This window comes from Solanum dulcamara, chromosome 5 (genome assembly GCF_947179165.1).
Source record: "Solanum dulcamara chromosome 5, daSolDulc1.2, whole genome shotgun sequence".
Taxonomy (NCBI): domain Eukaryota; kingdom Viridiplantae; phylum Streptophyta; class Magnoliopsida; order Solanales; family Solanaceae; genus Solanum; species Solanum dulcamara.
The window spans coordinates 7,740,547-7,756,250 of NC_077241.1; the positions used below are offsets into that span (position 1 = coordinate 7,740,547).

The 15,704-nt window shown below is 31.8% G+C and overlaps 1 protein-coding gene across 1 annotated transcript; it reads right to left on the reverse strand.

Moving 5' to 3' along the window:
* Window positions 1-3,155: 3,155 nt before the first annotated feature.
* LOC129888975 (2-isopropylmalate synthase A-like) lies at window positions 3,156-15,194 on the reverse strand. The gene is made up of 11 exons (XM_055964053.1): window positions 14,798-15,194; window positions 13,877-14,141; window positions 12,507-12,720; window positions 12,236-12,316; window positions 12,059-12,151; window positions 11,877-11,963; window positions 5,604-5,704; window positions 4,241-4,274; window positions 4,079-4,153; window positions 3,518-3,599; window positions 3,156-3,390 (listed from the first exon to the last, which is right to left on the reverse strand). The coding sequence occupies exons 1-10, from the start codon at window positions 15,045-15,047 to the stop codon at window positions 3,534-3,536; spliced, it is 1,266 nt and encodes a 421-aa protein (XP_055820028.1). The 5' UTR covers window positions 15,048-15,194; the 3' UTR covers window positions 3,156-3,390; window positions 3,518-3,533.
* Window positions 15,195-15,704: the final 510 nt, after the last annotated feature.

Genomic DNA, 15,704 nt, shown 5'->3' on the forward strand with positions numbered 1-15,704 from the left:
CTCAAAGTTAGAAAAGTTTTATCCTTTTCTTTTTTTCCTTAAAAAGCCGTCCACGTGAGTTTTGCTGGAATTTCTAGCTTTTGGCTCTTATGGAAAAAAAAAAGTACTTTCTTTACTCAATTTCTAAGGTAATGCATATATATTAAAAAAAATATTTAAAAATAAATTTTAATTTTTTTTTATTACTTTTTTGTTTAATTAATCTCATAAAAATAATTAAATGTGAAATCATAAATACTAGTAATTCTTTATTAGAGTATAACTTAATAAGTAGTGTAGTTTAACTCCTAGAAAATTACAAAACTTTATTAATAGAAAGGATAAATATGGGGAAAAATTTAAACAATTTTTTTGAACTTTGAATAATTCAACTATTTTAAACAATAAAAAAAACTTTAAAAATTCAGTTAATATGAAATAAAGGGAGTAGTGTTTAATATATTTTAGCAAGTCTAGTTACACTATTGGAAAAAAAAATCTTTCCATTTTGTAATTACGTGGCCTTCTAGTTTGTCATAAAGTTTATTTCAACCAAAAAAAATGAATTAACCAATCTCCTCAAAAAGCCTCAGAATAAGGAAAGAAAAAATGAATCACGATTTGGGCTCAGAGCCTACACAAGTGTAAATAGCAAGAAGTGAGTATCAAATAATACGGTACTTAGTAAGTCAACTAATAAAACGAGGTAAATTTAATAGAACACTGAAACTCCTTTCGTCCCAACCGAACCTCCTCAAATACAAACCTGCACAGAAATCAACCAATCTAGAGTACACAGTTTATACAACACATATATCAACAATAGCTCATCAACATCACCGAATAAGCCATATCAATATCAAGTGTATAAATCATAAAGACAACAAGGGGTGTATACACAACTTCATGATACAGATAAGATATAATACAATGTAATGCGATGTCAAGTAAAGTGATGCATGTCTATCCTAATGATACACATTTGGTGTCTGGTAGGCCGGAACCCATGGGGGATGCACAAGGTCCATGTATCCGCCGAATCATTTTCCATCGGCATAATCATCAATCGCTGGAATCATTTCCCATCGGCATCGCCGAAACTATTTCTCACCGGCATAAGTATCAATCATCGGAATCATTTCCTATCGGCATAAGAATCAATCGTATCTCATCACAGTATTTCAGAACCAATGCATATAAGCATATTCACACAAATAATGAGAAAATGATAGTGTCCACAGTCACAACACAATTCATATCAATGCAATTCACGTCACACTAACAATAGTATATTAACTTCAACATTTACATCATTCACATTATTATACTAATCAAAGTCTCCATTTTATTACCCATTTTATCACATAAATAGGATTAATCAGTGAGCAAGTATTTCAAGTCAATTTCCATAATCAACAATGATCAAATGATAATTTTATCAAACTCACAATCACATGAAGGCTATCATAGCATTTCACCGAATTCACATCAAGTTCAAGTCAGGGAGTTCATATTTCGATCACAATCACAGCACAAATTGCCTTTTATTAATCCCGATCTTTCATTAAGCATGAATCACATGAATTAAAATTCCAAACCGTATTTCCGTTACTCCCCGATACATATACGAAAGAAAATTCAAGTATTCTACAATATTAATAGGGTTTTAGAAGTTCACTTTCCTTAATCAATATTTGATCAATCAAGTACTTGAGACTTTCCCTTCCGAATAGAGTTTGAAACACCGTAATCTATTCAAACAATAATTTACAATCAAATTCTGAAACTTTCGACACCAAAATTGCAACATTCGAGAAAAATGGTCAAAACGGCTCAAAAATCCAATTTCAAAAATGGGGTTTAAATTTAAAATTTTTTGTATGAAAATGATACTCAAGGAATTAGAAAATCATTAGCGAAAATCATTTAAAAAACGGAGCCCAATCAGTTCATAATCACCAATTAATCAAAAATCCCAATTTCTTCAATTCAAAATCAGCAATTTGACGTTAAAATCCGTAAATAATCAATGGGTAAGGAAGGTTTTGGGCAGAAATTATTTGGGAAGGAAGGTTTTGGACTAAAATTACTTACCCAAATAATTTCTTGCAAACATCCCCTTAGAATTCATCACCCACGAGCTTTCAAGTCACAAAAATAGTGGAAAATGATTTAGTTCCCGTCCTTGGAAAATGTCTATTGGTCAGGAGAAAAATATCCTCTGCGCACGCGAAAAACTAACTCCACGAACATGGAGAAGAAACAGTGGCCCTTCTGCGAACGCGGCCTTGTTTCTGCGAATGTGGAGAATGGATTGCATTATCCTCCGCGATTGCAGTCAAGGCTTTAAGAACGCGGAGAAGAACCCTCAGACACCAAATATCAACAACCACTCAAGCATCAAAAGTTTCTAAATTGACCCTTGGAATTCGTTCAAAATTCCGTGCACACAAACCTTATATGCTACCATACTAAATTCGACGTTTCGGACTCAATGGAACCGTTGAAATTCAAATGCGAGATCTTCGTGATCCGGAACCCGATAAGTCGCAACCAAACTAACTTTAGGCCTAATAATATCAAATTAAGCTCGGGACCTCTAAAAATTCAACCAAGACCATTTCCAGGCCTAAAATCATCCCCTAAATCGAACGGAGTCGTCAGAATTCAATTCTGAGCATTCAATCTCTGAATGTTGACCAAAGTCAACTTCATAGTAAAAAACTCAATAATTTCCAACTTAAGGCCTCAAATCCATGATACAACCCCAAAACTGATTCCGCCAACTCTCCTAAATCAAATTCTTCATTAAGGAGCTGATGGAATTGACAGAATTTCATTCTGAGACTTGAAACTCTGAATGACATCGAATACCACAATTTTGCAACTCAAGCATTTAAAACTCAAAACTTTCCAAAAATCTTAAATTTTCAAGAAATTCCACAAAACTAACTTTGGATACTGATCAAAAATGACTCGGAGCAACTACCGAAAGAGATAAAATAGTTAATTTATGATAATTACCAAAAATGATTTAAATTATTATAAATATAGATGTTTACAGAACAAAAAAGATGGTTCTTACTCAAGCCTCTTTCGGCTTTTATATAGGCTCATATCCTAATTGCAGTGGTGGATGCAACATGCACATATCATATTCTCTTATCTCTATACTCTTAACGCGAAACATAAATTTATTCATAAAAAAAATTAAAATTACAGCAAAAATAGGTCTAAACTCATGGTTTAGCAAAATACAAGGGGTTCAACACTTTGAAATTGACTCATAAAATTAAAATATTGAATCCACATTAGTGTCTCCAAGAAAATTTAATACATCAATTAATGTAGCACAAAACCCTGAGCTACTCCAACATTAGATAAGCTCTTCCATCAATAGGTGACAAGCTCCTGTATCGGATAATACGTCCATTTAGTAGTAAATCCTTTGCATAGATATAAATTATAGAACTATCCTTTTTCAATCTAAGCTAATTAATTAAAGAAAAAAAACAAAAATAAAGAAAGTAGTATTTACATCTATCTCCAAGTTGTCAAGCAATTTGAGGTTGGATAGTTTCATCTGATACAAGTGCTCTTAAATCATCATCTGTTATATTCTGAAAAAATTGATATAGGGAAAGATAAATAGGCAAAAAACATACAATTACAACAATATATATCTAGTGTAATTTTATAAATGGAATCTGTGAAGGATATGATGTATGCACACCTTATCCCTACTTTTGTGAAGTAGATTTGATAGATCCTTAGCTCGATGAAAAAAAAGAATTCGAAGCATGAAAATAAGAAAATATGGAAACAAAATAGGAAGAAACTAAGCAAATGTGAGCAACAGATAGTAATACACATAAAAAATAACAACATAATAACTAAATAATACTATTAATTAGGAGAAGCGTAAAGGAGGCCTCTCCCTACCTCTCCCACACAAAGTACGATAACACTCGAAAATCTTTAATTCTTCAAGTAAGTCTCATCAATAAATTGAAAAATTAAATGATATCCAAGCTGAAAGAGGATTCAATTTTAAAAAAACTGAGTCTTGCACTATGAAAATATCAATAATTTAATTCACCTTTTTACTCGCAGCCATTGACTTGAATCGCCAAAAGAGGTCCTCAAGTTCTTTTCCCTCAAAATTATATCCAAGCTATGATAAAATAAAATGAGTGTTGATACACATTCATATACTAATATCATAATTTAATTTGTTGAACTCTAAGGATATGAATCTTACCACAAGCATTTTGATTTTCAACGCATGACGTCCACTGCACAAAATATTCACCATGTTACCAAATTCTTTTTGTATGAAATAATAGTACTAGTGTATGATTTGTCTGAAGTCTAAAGCACTCCCTCCGTTTTATTTTCTTTTTATGTCATGATTTTTGATGGGGCATAAAAATTAATAAAGAAACATCTCTCGAATGTATTATTAAAAATATGTAAAGATATTTTTATGATTATAACAACTCATCAAAGGTAAAATTAAAAAAATTTAAAATATAAATGAAATAATCATGCTCTATGAAATCAAACTAAAAAAAAAAAGGTAGTATATTTAGAAGGTCAAAAGCTTAATAAATATGTAACTCGATAAGAAAAAAACATGAACAAGCTGTGTCACAATATCACCACAATAAAATAATTACTAAATTAGATTGAATATCTTTTCTCTCATATGATATAAATTTATTTTGTTGAATACTTAATCAGATTCAATTCTTGAGTTTTATCTTGTTTGATATCTTTACACTTACGTGATTTAGATTTTTTGTCGTTACTTAATTTGTTTTACTCTAGAGATAAGTGTCAAAAACACATCTGAACTATCTCCTTTTTTTGAGTTTCATACCTAAACTATTAGGAGTGTGAGTTTCATACCGAAATTATCATTTATTAGTTTAGGTATGAAACTCACCCTTCCAATTGTTTAGATATAAAACTCAAAACAAAACGAAATAGTTTAAATGTGTTTTTTTACGGTGAAATGAATTTCTCTTTTGACCATTTTTCATGTTCTCTTGATTCATCACTTTTTAAATAGTAAAAATGCCTTGAAATCTTTTGTCAAATCCAATATATGCAAGTATGCATTGTAACATGTTCTAACTTCTACTTGTGTCTCTTACATGACATTTGTTTTTTTAAAAAGAATAATCATAGCAACAACAACAACATATTCAATGTAATCTCGCAAGTGAGGTTTGTGGAAGGTAAAGTCTACACACACCTTACTTATATCTCGTAAAGATAAAAAGGTTGATTCCGATAAACCATCGGTTTAACTAAATCATTTCAAACCATCTTGCAAAAGAGACTAAAGAAATGAAAGCAACAACAATAACGAAATAAAGCGAAATGGAGAGTAGTACACAAGAAAGAATAGTAATAACAATGCAATTGAATTGTCCCGATCGATATCAATAAAAAATTAAAATCATTGAAACGGTGTCAAAAAATGTAATTTTGATTATATAAAATTGAATAACGAATATGATGTAAATTTTATAAAATTCGATCAAATGAACCATTGACAACTTCAGGAGCATAATAAATAAATAGTTGTTATATGAAGAAAAAAATTGAATGTGTACCTGAGTTTTCCCAATTTAATACCGTGTTCACTAGCACGAATAAATCCAACATCTTCTGGACATATAAACTCATATGTACTTTTGTTCTTTAATACTCCATCCTAAATAAATAATAATAACAAAAATGTTATAAATTAACTAACTTGACAATTTTATAAAGGAAGAAGAACAAGAGAATATGTATGTAGAAAGTATTAATAGAGAGAGTAGTAATATAGAGAGAGTAATAGTAACTCTCTTCTTTTATGTGTTTTGTGTGTTTTTACATTGAAGTTTAAGGCTATATTTATAGCCATATTTACAAGTGGAGGAAAATATTAGTGGGCAATTTACCCACTTAAAAAGTAAATGGACTATCCACCATTTTAAGTGGACAACCATTTTACTTGGTTGATAATACTCCCCCTTGGATGTCCACGAGAAATGTGTCTCGTTAAAACTTTACAAAAAAAATAAAATAATATACATTGTTATTTTGAACATCCATAGATGTTGTGCCTCGTTAAAACCTTATTAGGAAAAACCCAGTGGAAAAAGCCTAATGAAGGAAAAAGAGTACACACATCTGATAATACGTCTTGAGTGCTGCCTCATTAAAAACCTTATCAGGAAAACCCAGTGGGACAAAACCTTGACTAAGAAAAAAAGAGTACAACGCGTATTTTGCTCCCCCTGATGAAAATATCACTTAATATCTCGAAGACGACGCATTCCAATTTTGTATCTCATTTTCTCAAAGGTTGAAGTTGGCAATGCTTTGGTGAACATATCTGCCAAATTGTCACTTGAACGAATTTTTTGGACATCTATTTCACCCTTCTTTTGAAGATCATGAGTGAAAAAGAATTTTGGTGAAATATGTTTTGTTCTGTCTCCTTTGATGTATCCTCCCTTCAGTTGAGCTATACATGCAGCATTGTCTTCATACAATATTGTTGGAGCGTCTTTTGTCAAACAAAGACCACATATTTCTTGAATGTGTTGAGTTATTGATCTTAACCAAATACATTCTCGACTTGCTTCATGAATGGCTATTATCTCTGCATGATTTGAGGAAGTGGCAACCATAGTTTGCTTTGTTGAACGCCATGATATAGCTGTACCACCACATGTAAATAAATAGCCTGTTTGCGACCGACCTTTATGGGGATCAGATAAATATCCCGCATCTGCATAACCGATCAATTGTGACGTGGAATCATTTGAGTAAAACAATCCCATATCAATGGTACCTCGAAGGTATCTGAATATATGCTTAATTCCATTCCAGTGTCTGTGTGTTGGTGAAGAACTAAATCTTGCTAACAAGTTTACTAAGAAAGCTATATCTGGTCTAGAATTGTTGGCAAGATATATTAATGCACCAATTGCACTAAGGTATGGTATTTCAGCACCAATAAGTTCTTCATCATTTTCATAAGGCCGAAACGGATCTATATTAATATCAAGAGATCTCACAACCATTGGAGTACTCAATGGGTGTGCTTTATCCATATAAAATCTCTTTAAAATATTTTCAGTATATGTTGACTGATGGACAAATATCCCATTCGTAAAATGTTCAATTTGTAGACCAAGATAAAATTTTGTCTTTCCAAGGTCTTTCATTTCAAACTCCCTTTTCAGACATTTTACTGCCTTTGAAAGTTCTTCTGGAGTTCCAATAATATTCAAATCATCAACATATACTGCTATTATGACAAATTCAGATCCAGACCTTCTCATAAAGACACAAGGGCAAATTAGATCATTTTTATATCCTTCTTTTAGCAAATATTCGCTAAGACGATTGTACCACATTCGCCCTGATTGTTTCAACCCGTACAAGGATTTTTGAAGTTTTATTGAGCAATTTTCTCGATAATCCTTGTATACTTCAGACACTTTGAACCCTTCGGGAATTTTCATAAAAATGTCGTGGTCCAATGAGCCATATAAATAGGCAGTGACCACGTCTATTAAGTGCATTTCAAGCTTTTCATGAACTGCCAAATTCATTAGATACCTGAAAGTAATTGCATCCACCACAGGGGAATATGTTTCCATATAGTCAATGCCAGTTCTTTGCGAAAAATCTTGGGTTACAAGTCGTGCTTTATATCTTACGACTTCACCCTTTTCATTTCGTTTACGCACAAAAACCCATTTGTGCCCTACTGGCTTGACACCTTCAGGTGTTCGAACTATTGATCCGAAAACTTCACATTTTTCAAGTGAAGTTAACTCTGCTTGAATTGCATCCTTCCATCTTGGTCAATCATTTCTCTGTCTGCATTCATCGACAGATTTTGGTTCAAGATCCTTATCTTGTTGCATTATTTCAATGACAACATTATAAGCAAAAATATTATCGACCACAATATCATTTCGGTTTCACCATTTTCCTATCGAGACATAACTTATTGAGATTTCTTCATTCTTATTATTTTCAGGTACTTGGACCTCCTCGGTGGTGTCACCATTTGTTGTGTCTCTGGGCTCTTCTTGAGCACTCGCCTTCAAATTATGATCATCTTGATCATTTATTCCTTTCTTTTTTTGAGGATTTTTATCTTTGGAACCAAATGGTCTTCCACGTTTTAAGCGTGGTTTAGACTCATTTGCCTGAACAAGTTGTCCTACCGGGACATCAACTCAAACTTGAGCATTAGCAGCTGGGATATGCGATTTAGTAACCCATGGAAGGTTAGTAAATGCATCCGGCAGTTGATTTGCAATATTCTGCAAATAAATCATCTTTTGAACTTCTTGCTCACATTGATTTGTTCGAGGATCTAAATGAGATAGTGACAATGAATTCCAATCTATCTCATTTTTCAACTGCTTATGTTCTCCCCCTAATGTTGGGTATACTGATTCATCAAAATGACAATCAGCGAATCTTGCCCTAAATAAATCTCCAGTCATAGGTTTCAGATATTTTATAATAGAAGGAGATTCATACCCAACATATATTCCCAACCTTCTTTGGGGACCCATCTTTGTGCGGTGCGGTGGAGCAATTGGGACATATACCGCACACCCAAATATTCTAAGATGGGATATATTTGGCTCCCTTTCAAACGCCAACTGTAATGGGGAAAATTCATGATAATTTGTTGGCCTTATGCGCACAAGTGCTGCTGCATGCAAAATAGCATGCCCCCATACTGAAATAGGAAGTTTTGTCCTCATTAGCAATGGTCTAGCTATCAATTGGAGGCGTTTAATCAATGATTCTGCTAGACCATTTTGAGTATGTACATGAGCGACCGGATGCTCAACTTTTATTCCAACCGACATACAATAATCATTAAATGATTGAGATGTGAATTCACTAGCATTATCAAGACGAATTGTCTTTATTGCATAATCTGGAAATTGTGCTCTTAACCTTATAATTTGAGCTAACAATCTCGCAAAAGCCATGTTGCGAGTTGATAATAAGCACACATGTGATCATCTTGTAGATGCATCTATCAAGACCATATAATATTTAAATGGTCCACATGAAGGGTGAATTGGCCCACATATATCACCCTGTATACGTTTCAGAAACGCAGGGATTCAATCCCAACCTTAGTTGTTGATGGTTTGATAATCAGTTTTTCTTGGGAACAAGCAACACAAGAGAATTCCTTAGATTGAAGAATTTTCTGATTCTTCAAAGTGTGTCCATGTGAATTCTCAATAATTCTGCGCATCATATTATAACCGAGATGGCCCAACCGGTCATGCCAAATGATAAAATCATTAGAATCAGTAAACCTTTTGTTTACAATGGCATGTGATTCAACAGTACCAATATTTGTATGGTACAACCCAGAAGAAAGTGCAGGTAATTTTTCGTGCACAATTTTCTTCTCTATATTTATTGTAGTAATATAAAGGTATTCAACATTTCCTTCATTTGCAGTCTCAATATGATAGCCATTTTGGCGAATAATCTTGAAACTTAACAAGTTTCTTTGAGACTTACTACAATATAATGCATTATCAATTACCAATATCGTTCCTCCAGATAGTAATAAGGCTGTTTTTCCAGAGCCTTCAATTAATTTTGTACTACCAGATATTGTATTGACATAGGCCTTTTTCATAATCAAATGACAAAAATATTTCTTTTCTTTTAATATCGTATGAGTTGTGACACTATCCAAAATGCACATATCTCCATTATTCATCTTGAATCCAATTGAAGACTGATAAATTTATTTATCTTCATAAAATAAAAATGCATTGTAAGAAATAAAATAAGTAACAATTTTGCTAGAAAAACAAAAGTCCTTTTTTTTAAAAGTTAAATTATGGTAATTTAGAATTTAAAAAATTATATGATTCAATTATGATGAATGTTACAATAATTTAGTTTATGTAATTATATACTTATTAACCTTAAATAAATATTATACACAAGTATTAAAAACAAATATAAAATATTATAAAACATTAATATAATATTATTCATCATGTATAGATAATTTGTTTATTGACAAAAATAATACAATCATTATATATTATTAATGTCTAAAACATTAACAAGAATAAACAATTAGTATAATGACATTAAATAAGGCGAATATTATTTTTAGTAACAATATGATATTAAGATTAAATGATAGCACACTAATAGTAATTAATTACAACATTGTAAAATAACACAATGTAATAAACAATATACAATTATCATAAAAATGTGACCTTGATTATTTTTTTTTCTTCAAATACATAAACGTAAAAATATAATAATTCGAAGTACATGATAACATAATGAAAAACATGAAATTAAACATCAATTAAGATCCTTAAAAAAATCTTCAACCTCCAAATGAGTAATATCATTGAGGTCATTAAACTCATCATCCCTTAAGGCCAGATTTGCTTCAATATTATCATTATTCAAAGGCCTTGCCTTAACATTATTTTCGAACGCCAAGTGTGACTCTATCCGAGCATTAGAAGAAGAGGCACCATCTCTATTTGCCTTTCTTTTAAAAGAATTTTGATAAAGTCTTACAAAATGCTCAGGCGGCCGACATTCATTTTTCCAGTGGCCTTTCATGCCACAACGATGACAGTTACTTTTTGAAGGGCCATTTTGAGAACTGATATTGTTCTCCCTTTTATGTTGACCACCACCTCGACGATTATTAAATCGTCTTCTGTCATTGCCACGTCCACGCACATTATTGTGGTCATAATTTTTATTTTGTCTTCTTTCAGACTGACCATGTGCCTTTACCATATTTACCTCCGGTAACGGAGCAGTTCTAGTGGGACGAGCTTCATGATTTTTCTTTAAAAGGGCATTATGTTGTTCAACCACCAGAAGGCATGATATCAATTCAGAGTATTTTTTAAAACCCTTTTCATGGTATTGCTGCTGTAATATTACATTAGAGGCATGAAAAGTAGTTAGTGTCTTTTCTAACATGTCCTCATCATTTATATTTTCCCCACATAATTTTAATTGGGAAGTTATTCTAAATACACCAGAATTATACTCAATTACGGTTTTAAAATCTTGAAACCGTAAGTGCATCCACTCATAACGAGCCCTTGACAATACCGTTGCCCTGAGGTGGTCATACCTCCCTTTTAAGTCTTTCCACAATTCAAGTGGATCTTTCACTGTCAAGTATTCCATTTTTAGGCTTTCATCTAGATGATGACGAAGGAAAATCATAGCATTTGCTTTATCCTGACTTGATGCTGTATTTCCTTCAATTATAGCATCACCAAGACCCTTAGCGGTAAGGTGAATTTCAGCATCAAGTACCCATGACAAATAATTTTTACCCGAAATATCAAGTGCCACAAATTCTAATTTTGACATGATGAAAATTAATTTGAAAGTAACAAAGATAACTTAAAAATTAAATTTCTTTAATAGATATACCTGATATAGAAGTTAATTTTCTGAAAAATTAGAGCTTCGTGCTGATAACGTGTTATAAATTAACTAACTTGACAATTTTATAAAGGAAGAAGAACAAGAGAATATGTATATAGAAAGTATTAATAGAGAGAGTAGTAATATAGAGAGAGTAATAGTAATTCTCTTCTTTTATGTGTTTTGTGTGTTTTTACATTGAAGTTTAAGGCTATATTTATAGCCATATTTACAAGTGGAGGAAAATATTAGTGGGCAATTTACCCACTTAAAAAGTAAATGGACTATCCACCATTTTAAGTGGACAACCATTTTACTTGATTGATAATAAAAAAAGAAAAATGAGACTTTTTTAATCGATGCAAGAAGATAACATATAGTATTAATTAAATAAAATAAACCTGATGAATTCCACTCTCATGAGAAAAAGCATTAGCGCCAACAATGGCCTTATGTGGCTGCAGCTTAAGCCCACTATACTCCTCTACCTGCAGCATATATATATAACAATTATTATTATATGCATAATTAATTTCAACAAGTGAAATATGTTTAGCTAGAATATATATATATATATACATACCATGTTGCTTGTGGTGAATATATGCTTTGTATTAATCCCAGTATAGAGGCCACCTAATACTTCCTCTCCACGACATTTTATAGCCATTACTATCTATATATGAAGTACAAATTCATAAGTACAAAATAGAAATAAGAACATAATTTGTCGTTATAATTAAAGGTTATTCTCCCTCACCTCTTCTAGAGAAGCATTTCCAGCTCTTTCACCAATGCCGTTGATGGCTACGTCTATCTGTCTTACCCCTGCACAAATTCCCTGAATCCAACGCATGCATTATAACTTTTAGGCTCATAATAAGTCATAAGTTATAAGCACATCCAAACAGACTTTTTCACAACGTAACCTCAGTCCAGACATAATTTAGAATTTTCGCCTTCAACATCAACTAAAATATAAGTAAAGTAGTATATATATGGATCTAATAATATAGGAAGGGAAGACTCACAGCTAATGTGTTGGCTGTAGCAAGGCCAAGATCATTGTGACAGTGTACTGCAATAATTACATGTTGAATTCCTGGAGTATTCATTTTTATGTCTGTAATTAGTTGTGCATATTCATTGGGCAAATTGCATCCAACAGTATCAGCAAGACAAATGATTGTTGCACCAGCTTTGATAACTTCTCCAACAATATGATAAAGAAACTCCTTATCAGATCTGACAAAATTAGTGCATATAAAAAATGAATATATAATTGAGATAATTTAATTTTTAATTTATAGTAAGTCCGAACTGATCGGTGGCCACGTAAAGTTGGCACCTGATTGGTGGCCATGTAAAGTTGGCATCAACTTTCATTTAAACACTTAAATTAGGTTATGTTTATTTTAGACACCTCATGTCATGCTCCGCTATGTCACTTCAATAGTGTTTAATTTTCTATCTTGTATAAAATACTACATGAATTCCCTCGTAACTTATACATATATTAATTATGTCTGTTTCTAAATTGCAAGTCAAATAATATATTAATTTTATACATGAATAAAATATCTCTTAACCAGCTACCAAAAGTGGTTCTATGCGGAATTTAATATTTGTATAACTCATGCACTCCAAATCAACTATCAAAAATGATACTACTTAGGTAGAATTTAAAACCTACATAACTCAACTCTAAATCAGCTACCAAATGACCCCCGATTCTTTATTATATATTCAGGGCTATTATGTTTTTCTGGAAAAGTCGAAAGACATGCCCAGGGCAATTTTATTATGTCAATATTATATTCACGTTTTCACTTTTATTTTTTAAAAAATTGCGTGGTCATCTAGTAAAGTGTGTTGTCATAAAAAATACAAGCAAATCATCAGATTATTTTATTATAAATGCGGGAAGAATGTAATAATTCATTTGACTAAATACTCTAGGAAAAAGTTTAATAACAACTATGTCAAGTAAATTATCCATGATGAGATACACTAATCCAAATAGAGGACACAATTATTATTTTTCATTTATAATAAATAGGTACCTAGCTATATATATTCCCTCCGTCCTATATTACTTGTCCACATCACTAAAAATACTTATCTTAAATTAAATGTTAATTTATAAAATTAAGATAATTAATTAATTTTTTCTCATTTTACCCTTAAAATTAATTCTTTTTGAGCCTATAAATATGTAACGTTCCAACTTCCGAAAAAGTTTCTCCATTCTTAATCTTTATATTGATTTATAAGGCACATAAATATAGAATAGATTAAAAAGAGTTGCAGAATAAATAAGTAAAAAGATCTTCTCCTTATTTATGATATTTTAAAGAACGTATAAAAGAAAAAATAGACCAGTAAAATACAAATTACAAACCTTGTAGCATCTTCAATGCCAAACCTAACATTTTCAAACCCAAGGCTCCTTGCATAAGCCACCATGCTCCTAGCTCTCTCCACAACTTCTTCTCTGCTCATATTTAGTTTATACTTCATTTGTATATCGCTCGTCGCGATAAACGTTTGAATCAATGGTCTCTTTGCATACTTCAAAGCCTCCCAAGATTTTTCAATATCCATCTTAGTAGATCTTGCCAAGGCACAAATCATCGGCATGTACCCCTCTTCATCTACGTTATTACCTGTTGAGATATAATATAATTCATCTTTATTTCATATTATAAACTTTTAAATAAGATGGACACACAATTCGACAGGGTATTCAAGTAGAAGGTCACCAATACTTAATAAAAATCTAAAAGTATTTTTGTTGTGTATGTAGCATGAATGTTATATAATGAATGACATGTCAAATTTCACTCATGGGTTTTGAAAAATAAAAATATAAATGTGTGAACAAGAGTGCAAATACAAACATCAAAGGGAAAAATTTTTAAGTTATTCTAACGGATTTTTAAAATAGTAATTGTTCACCGATAAAGAATTCAATTTTAGAAAATTAGGCAGCCTATGCACCCAGTAAGAATAAAACCTACAAATTGAAGATAATATTTGTGGCCCAAGTTTGAAAGTCTAGTACGGCTAGGCTATCTTTCATCTTTAATTTAGATGGTTCAAATTAATATATTTACAAAAAGATAGAAAATTTACCATATATATACTGTGTAATTTTTTGTTGAGGGAATTGGGGTGAATTCCTGACACCCACATAGGTCGGCCGCAGCCCATAAGTGTTTGTTCTATAACATATTTTAATTAATTAAACTCACAAAATTTTAAAAAATCTTTCTTTTATTCTTAAAACTCTTTTCTCACATAAAGACCACTTTACCCTTACCAATTTCCTGTGCGATCAACTTTACAAGGTCAAAATCAGCCTCAGAAGCAGCTGGGAAACCAGCCTCAATGACATCAACACCAAGCTTGGCTAGCTGACGTGCAATGTCCATTTTTTGTTTAGTGGTCATGGCGGCACCAGGGGCCTGCTCTCCATCACGAAGCGTCGTGTCGAAAATTGCAACATAATTAGGGTCAGAGAATTTGCCATGAAGAAGAGTGTTTTTAGAATTTGCGCAAAGAGAACCCATTTTTTTCCCTCTAAAATTGGCTGAGTGAATAGATAATTGGGCTTAACTATGTGCTTGGTGTGGTTTTTTTTTTATAGGCAACAAAATGACCAAAACTGCAACCTCTCTATTAGGATTGGTACGGCTAACATATATACCAGGTGAAGTATATGCTAAATGAGCAAGGTACCGTTATTATCCTACCCAATATATATAATGTATCTACTTACTTTTGGCACACAATCATACTTAAAAGAATGTTTGGCTTACCTTATCTAAAGCAACTTATTTTTGGGTATATATATTGGGCTATCCAACTTATTTTTTTTTGCTTATAAGTTGCTTTAGATAAGTTAAGAGTCAAACAAACTCAATTATTTTTTTGGCTTATTTTAAACACAAAATGACTTTAAATTGGTTAGTCATATACTCAAAAAAACTGAAAACAACTTACAAGTTATTTTTAGCAATTTATAAATCAATCTAAACGGACTCTTAGTAAAGTTCTGATGTGATTTTATTAAGGTAGGGTCCACCTAACCCCTCACCAGTGGTTTTATAAAAAAAAATAATTAAAATCAAACAAAAAAATTAGACTGGAGCCAAGAAAGGAGTAGTACATGGATCTAACACAATGTGGATCCACTTTCATGAGAAAAAAACACTTATATGCATATG